General features: G+C 45.0%; 1 protein-coding gene and 1 pseudogene across 3 annotated transcripts; both read left to right on the top strand.

Annotated features, from left to right (window-relative positions):
• Window positions 1-1,370: 1,370 nt before the first annotated feature.
• Window positions 1,371-2,990, top strand: LOC134863664 (chymotrypsin B-like; annotated as a pseudogene).
• Window positions 2,991-5,889: 2,899 nt separating this feature from the next.
• On the top strand, window positions 5,890-7,705 carry LOC134863660 (uncharacterized). 3 transcript variants are annotated; one of them, XM_063882296.1, is made up of 7 exons: window positions 5,890-6,258; window positions 6,448-6,481; window positions 6,693-6,866; window positions 6,958-7,016; window positions 7,107-7,184; window positions 7,314-7,376; window positions 7,460-7,705. In XM_063882296.1, the coding sequence occupies exons 3-7, from the start codon at window positions 6,797-6,799 to the stop codon at window positions 7,607-7,609; spliced, it is 420 nt and encodes a 139-aa protein (XP_063738366.1). In that variant the 5' UTR covers window positions 5,890-6,258; window positions 6,448-6,481; window positions 6,693-6,796; the 3' UTR covers window positions 7,610-7,705. The 3 variants fall into 3 exon arrangements, with proteins under 3 accessions (XP_063738366.1, XP_063738364.1, XP_063738367.1); XM_063882294.1 differs by having other exon boundaries at window positions 6,448-6,515; XM_063882297.1 differs by having other exon boundaries at window positions 6,448-6,515; window positions 6,958-7,017; window positions 7,132-7,184.
• The last annotated feature ends 2 nt before the right edge of the window (window positions 7,706-7,707 follow it).

Genomic DNA, 7,707 nt, shown 5'->3' with positions numbered 1-7,707 from the left:
CCAAAGTCAGCTTCTGTCGCCTGAGTCTGGTCCGTCGAGACCCTCTGCTTTCACTGCCACCCTTCTGCCAGCGCACCCGACCCCATCGCTGTTTATCGTAGGTGGTGGGCCCGCGGGATGGATAAGCGGAGGTGTTGCCCACGTTGCTTTTTCGGGCCACCAGACGCTCGCTGACGAGTCCTCCTTCTGGGCCTGGCTCCAGAAGGGGACCATGGGCTTCCTCCGGGCCGGGTATCCTCGCTTTCCAGTTTGTTTGTCATGAGGTCTTTTGAACCAATCTTAGTCTGGCCCCTTACCTGAGACCAATTTGCCATGAGAGACCCTACCAGGAGAACAAGGCTCCAGACAACACAGCCCCCAGGTTCATCGGGGCACACAAACCTCTCCACCCCGATAAGGGTCTCCTTTCCGAGAACCAGCACCTTATTACAAATCCTGTTCATGTGGACTTTTTTTATGAATTTTAAACGCATGGTTGTATTACTAACACTAACAATGCACTTTTTTCTACCATTATATTTTACATTTTATAAATCTTATATATTATATTTTTACATATTTTAATATTTCTAATCTAACCCTAACCCTAACCCTGACACTGAGTTTGTTCCTTGTCTCCCCCACATACAGTTTGTGGCAGGCCCTGCACTTCACTGCATAAACAACATTCTTTGTTGTTTATGCAGTGAAGTGCAGGGCCTGCCCAAGATTCATACCTCTCTGAGAAAAGGGGTTGTGTATGTGGGGGAGACGAACGAACCCAACGTCAGCCTCACGAAGCGCCTCCCTCTTGATTTGTCTTGCAAAGTCAACCTTGAGTGTTTTTAGCCAGATGTTTTTATCCTACTTACCAGGTCTTTTACCAGATGTTGTGGGACACACCAAATGTTTGAATAAACAGTCTAAAAACAGTTTGGAGACAAAACTGAATATTGAAGGGTTAACAACGTCTGATTTAAACGTGTTCTGTTCGTTTGCAGAGTCTATGGGAACATACAGGACAACATCCCATAATAAAATACTGAGCAGATTAATGACATAAAGATACATGAGCAAATACAAATATATAAATCCTTTTGAACGTTTATTCATCCAAACACATTTCTGGGATAAACATTGATGAAACGAATAAAACTGAAATAAATAAACATGTGATGACGGTTCGAACGCAGATATGTGAGCCAGGTTCAATATATGAACATATCTCACTGCAGTTTGTTTTCAGAATCGTTTATTATCTCGCTATGGAGGCGTGTGACCTCATCAGCCAATCACAGGGCAGGAGGCGGGGCATGTGAACGGTCCAGCTGGCAGGAGCAGCGCACGCTCTGATTGGCTGTGGCGCCGGCAGGCTTCAGGATAAAAGAGCAGGCGTCCCTGAACACATCATCTTCCTCACCATGGCCTTGCTCTGGATCGTGTCCTGCCTCGCCTTCGTCAGCGCCGCCTACGGTCAGACTGATCTATGGTGTCTTCATTCTGTACCCTGCTAATGTTTACCTCATCCTGTTGAGAAATACTTCAATTAATATCCAGCAGAAGTGTTTTTCTACTGGAACCACTGTGAAGCACTGGTTCTTCTTCTGCTGCTGACTACATGTTGGCTCTTAGTACTCGTCCAACACAGCTGGCTCTACTGTCTGACTCTCATGTTATTACCTGCCCCCCCCAGGCTGCGGCACCCCTGCCATCACCCCCAAAGTGACGGGTTACGCCCGCATCGTGAACGGGGAGGAGTCCGTGCCTCACTCCTGGCCCTGGCAGGTGTCTCTGCAGGTCAGTCTCATCATCTCTGAATATTAATATCAGAATTTTATTTCCACTCACTCTGACCGGCCCCCAGCAATCCAGCGGCTTTCCACTTCTGTGGGGCTCTCTGATCAACGAGAACTGGGTGGTGGACCGCCGCCCCACTGCAACGTCAGGTCCGAAACACACAGACACACACACACACACACACACACACACACACACCACACCAAAAAAAGAAGGTTTTAAGAAGTTATATGACCACTTCCTGTTTCCGGTTTCAGGACGTACCATGTGGTGGTTGTCGGGAACACAATAGGGGCTACGGCTCCAATGAAGACATTCAGAAACTGAAGCCCGCCCAGGTGAGATTCCGTCAGCCAATCAGCATTCAGAACCCCCTCTTCCTTTACCATTAACCAATCCCCCCTCCCCCCAGGTGTTCACCCCCCCCTGGGAACCCCAGCACCATCAACAACGACATCTCCCTCATCAAGCTGGCCACCCCCGCCCGCCTGGGAACCAATGTCTCGCCCGTCTGCCTCGCCGAGTCCTCAGACAACTTCAGCGCCGGAACCACCTGCGTCACCTCCGGCTGGGGGCTGACCCGCTACAATGGTGAGTCGCTATGCTAAGCTAGCGGTGGATAACGTTTAGCCGTCTGGTTCAGACCTTGGTTGTGTAGCAGTCTGACGATGGGCAGAGTAAAGACTGGATAAAGATCTCTATCAGTACAGCCCATTCCCCATGAGCTGGATCAGGTGAACATTAACGGTGCGTTTGATTTCTCCCCCTGCAGCTGCCACCACCCCCAACCTGCTGCAGCAGGCCGCCCTCCCCCTGCTGTCCAACGAGGAGTGCAAGCAGCACTGGGGAAGCAACATCTCCGGAGTCATGATCTGTGCTGGAGGAGCTGGAGCCACTTCCTGCATGGTGAGGCCCCGCTACCCCCCTCTACCTTTCCTCCCCCTTTGCCTGTCTCACCCTCTTGCCCCTATATAACTCCCACTGTGTCTGTCCTCAGGGAGACTCTGGTGGTCCTCTGGTCTGTGAGAAGGATGGAGCCTGGACTCTGGTGGGCATCGTATCCTGGGGAAGCAGCCGCTGCTCCACCTCCACCCCCGCCGTCTACGCCCGCGTCACCGAGCTGCGCAGCTGGGTGGACCAGACCCTCGCTGCCAACTAAACCGAGGAAATAAACCCAGACCCCCAAATCCTAATAATAAAAACATTAAAGGTCACCCGGCGTGTCTGTCCATTCATATAATAATGTGTGTGCAATATATAATAAACACAAGGTTATTAGACCCCATGGCCCCCGAAAGAACAGCACTGGCCATGTGTTTCTGTTTAGGTGGTGGTGTATTCTTTGGATACTCTATTTATACATATTTTTGAAAGTAAAATTGTCGGGTTAAGCCCCCGATGTTGCTAGATCCAAGCCGCGCCCCCTGGTACAGCCAGAGGGAATTAATGAAGTGACCAGTGAAGGAACTTTTATAAAGCAGCTGTGTGCAGCACCTACTGTCACAATCACACACCCTTATCTAACACTGACTGCGTGTGCACTCTTCACTATCGTCCATCAGTATCTGGAACGCTGAGAAAGGGTCTGATTCTGATTGAAACACAAATAATACGTCACAATGTATTCAAATTGTGCTACCAAATAGTTTAGAAATCAAACAATATATTTAAAACTATGCTCCAACAACTTATTACAAACCAAAAAAAAAGTTTTCAAAGCTCAGAAAAGTTACCACGAAACAAGACATAATAGATGTCAGATCAGGTGTGCTGCAGGGAGAGGTCAGAGGAGTCCTCAGCCCCCCCCATCTATAGTGATCAAACAGTGGATAGCTGTGCACACACTCGCTGTCTTTTCTTTGTGTTGTTTACTCATGTGTATCTGCGAGTGTCACTATAAATCATCTTAACGTTTTCAAGGAAACAGTGTTTAAATCCTGAAAGTCTTTTAAATGCTCACTGAAATTCTACCCTTTCTCTAAATGAATGTTTTGTTGTTGTTGTTGTTGTTATTGTTGTTGTTGTTGTTGTAAAACTCCTTCAGATTCACATGAGTTAGCTGATAGTCAGTTCCTGTTGTCAGATTATCTTTTAATACTTAATGTGATAAAATATTAACATCCCACTGAACATTTCTCTACCTGTTCCTATATTAACTGAAAATAATAAAGGATGTATACTTTTATTCCTCAGGTAAACACTCAGGTAAATGCTCAGGTAAATGCTCAGGTAAATACTCAGGTAAATACTCAGGTAAATACTCAGGTAAATACGCAGGTAAACACTCAGGTAAATACTCAGGTAAATACTCAGGTAAATGCTCAGGTAAATGCTCAGGTAAATACTCAGGTAAATACTCAGTAAATACTCAGGTAAATACTCAGGTAAACACTCAGGTAAATGCTCAGGTAAACGCTCAGGTAAATGCTCAGGTAAACACTCAGGTAAACACTCAGGTAAATACTCCGTTAAATACTCAGGTAAAAGCTCAGGTAAACACTCAGGTAAATACTCAGGTAAACACTCAGGTAAACACTCAGGTAAATACTCCGTTAAATACTCAGGTAAACACTCAGGTAAACACTCAGGTAAATACTCAGGTAAACACTCAGGTAAACACTCAGGTAAATGCTCAGGTAAATACTCAGGTAAACACTCAGGTAAACACTCAGGTAAACACTCAGGTAAACACTCAGGTAAATGCTCAGGTAAATACGCAGGTAAACACTCAGGTAAATGCTCAGGTAAACACTCAGGTAAACACTCAGGTAAATACTCCGTTAAATACTCAGGTAAATACTCAGGTAAATACGCAGGTAAACACTCAGGTAAACACTCAGGTAAATACTTAGGTAAATACTCAGGTAAACACTCAGGTAAACACTCAGGTAAATGCTCAGGTAAACACTCAGGTAAATGCTCAGGTAAATACTCAGGTAAACACTCAGGTAAATACTCAGGTAAACACTCAGGTAAACACTCAGGTAAATGCTCAGGTAAATGCTCAGGTAAATACTCAGGTAAACACTCAGGTAAACACTCAGGTAAATACTCAGGTAAACACTCAGGTAAATGCTCAGGTAAATACTCAGGTAAACACTCAGGTAAATGCTCAGGTAAATACTCAGGTAAATACTCAGGTAAACACTCAGGTAAATACGCAGGTAAATACTCAGGTAAACACTCAGGTAAATGCTCAGGTAAATACTCAGGTAAACACTCAGGTAAACACTCAGGTAAATACTCAGGTAAACACTCAGGTAAACGCTCAGGTAAATACTCGGGTAAACACTCAGGTAAATACTCAGGTAAATACTCAGGTAAACACTCAGGTAAACACTCAGGTAAATACGCAGGTAAATACTCAGGTAAACACTCAGGTAAATGCTCAGGTAAATACTCAGGTAAACACTCAGTTAAATACTCAGGTAAACACTCAGGTAAATGCTCAGGTAAATACTCGGGTAAACACTCAGGTAAATACTCAGGTAAACACGTAAATGCTCAGGTAAACACGTAAATGCTCAGGTAAATACTCTGGTAAATACTGTGGTAAATACTCCATTAAATACTCAGGTAAACGCTCAGGTAAATACTCAGGTATAGACTCAGGTAAACACTCAGGTAAATGCTCAGGTAAACACTCAGGTAAATACTCAGGTAAATACTCAGGTAAACACTCAGGTAAACACTCAGGTAAATACTCGGGTAAATACTCAGGTAAACACTCAGGTAAACACTCAGGTAAATACTCAGGTAAACACTCAGGTAAATACTCGGGTAAATACTCAGGTATAGACTCAGGTAAACACTCAGGTAAATACTCAGGTAAACACTCAGGTAAACGCTCAGGTAAATACTCAGGTAAACACTCAGGTATAGACTCAGGTAAACACTCAGGTATAGACTCAGGTAAACACTCAGGTAAATACTCAGGTAAACACTCAGGTAAACGCTCAGGTAAACACTCAGGTAAACACTCGGGTAAATGCTCAGGTAAACACTCAGGTTAACACTCAGGTAAACACTCAGGTAAATGCTCAGGTAAACACTCAGGTAAATACTCAGGTAAACACGTAAATGCTCAGGTAAACACTCAGGTAAATGCTCAGGGGCCTGTACTACGAACGGAGTTCAACCTACTTAGAACTAACTCAGGGTTTCCGCGGTAACCCGGGGTTGACTAAACCTGGACATCTTGATTGGTCTTAAACGGTACTACGACGCTGATTATGAAGTTGATCAGCTGAACCTGTGTTCACTCAACCAGAGTTACTGCGCGTTCACATAAAAGGGGTGGTACCAGCGCAAAAAAACACTCTCGATCATGGCGCGCTCTCCCTATTTCACAGAAGAGGAATGCGAGATCATAATGAGGAGTTATGAAGAGTATAAACCGACCCTGGCTGCTAAATCCAACACCGCGGCAGCAAACAAGGCGCGACTGGGGTGTTGGCAGCAAATTACAGACCGCGTAAATTCGTAAGTAGGCCTATTTCTTTACTTCTATATGTCCGTTAAAATAATCCCAACCTGAATACAGTATGTCAGGACGATGTACAATAACAGTCGGAACGTTACTGTATCGTATGTGCAACCACAAATGAAGCAGGACAACTGAATGTTTAGTCCCCTTCACTAATTCTGTGTATGTCCCTTAAATACTTCCAGAGGTACCAGCAGCGCCAAACGGACCTGGCAGCAGGTGAAGATGAAGTAGAAAAACATCATTCAGAATGGTAAGTAAGAATGTGTGTGTGTGTGTGTGTGTGTGTGTGTGTGTGTGTGTGTGTGTGTGTGTGTGTGTGTGTGTGTGTGTGTGTGTGTGTGTGTGTGTGTGTGTGTGTGTGTGTGTGTGTGTGTGTGTGTGTGTGTGTGTCTTGTCAGAGAGAGCTAAATGTGTCTGTCTTTAACAGCCAACAAGAAGAAGGTAGAAATAAGGCGCACAGGAGGAGGGAGGGCACCAGACTCCTTTACTCTTGCTGAAGAGTTGGCCCTAGCCAACAACAGTGGCAGGGTGATGATGGATGGGGTGGCAGGGGTACAGTCTAACCCTGGGGCAGCTGAAATGTCCACCCTCTATGTGCAAGGTAATGTATGGCATTCATCGTTCTTCATGTTAGAGTATTTTGGCTTTCTTCCCCTGAATCATCAGTAACATGTGTCTTCTGTTGCATGCAGTCGAGGGTGGAAACATCACAACCCTGCAGCCACCAGGATGCATTCATCCTCTGACACAGGTAATTCAAATGGATAACATCCATGACATATAAATTAGGCTATGTCACCCCTAAAGTATGGGTGCAGCGTAAAATTCTGAATCTTTTCAGGATGATGATGATGATGATGATGATGATGATGATGATGATGACGAGACCCTCACAGCCCCCTCCGACACACACATGCAGGTTAAAACACTTTACTGCTACTATATGCCACATTAATGTCCTAGGAGGGTGAGCATCATTTGTCAGTACTGTCTGAATCAAGTGACCTGTGTCATTAATGCAATGTGTGTGTGTGTGTGTGTGTGTTAGGAGGACTTGGAGGAGCTTTCCCCTCCTGAAGCCTCCCTCCCAGGGACCTCACAGTCAGACAAAGTACAGTTTCTCCTTCCTTGTTTAATTACTGAATATAATGCATACTAGGCTAATGTGTACAACATGGGGTGGGGGTTGTGTAGGCCACAGTGGACAATGTCCGCAGTTTATACAAGAAAGTGCTGGAGCTAGACCGCACAAAGAAGAGGCTGGAGATCAGAAAGCTGGAATTAGAAATTGAAAAGCTGGAACATGAGAAGAAGGTATTGTCTTATCACTCCATTAATATATAGGCTACCCACACCCTATATGTGTGTCATTGATCTGGCTTTTCGTCACCTTTTCTTCTTGCAGGAAAGAGAGTCATCTAATAAATGAATAATATCAGAGA

This window comes from Eleginops maclovinus, chromosome 4 (genome assembly GCF_036324505.1).
Source record: "Eleginops maclovinus isolate JMC-PN-2008 ecotype Puerto Natales chromosome 4, JC_Emac_rtc_rv5, whole genome shotgun sequence".
Taxonomy (NCBI): Eukaryota; Metazoa; Chordata; class Actinopteri; order Perciformes; family Eleginopidae; genus Eleginops; species Eleginops maclovinus.
This window is presented reverse-complemented; position numbering and strand designations above follow the sequence as displayed.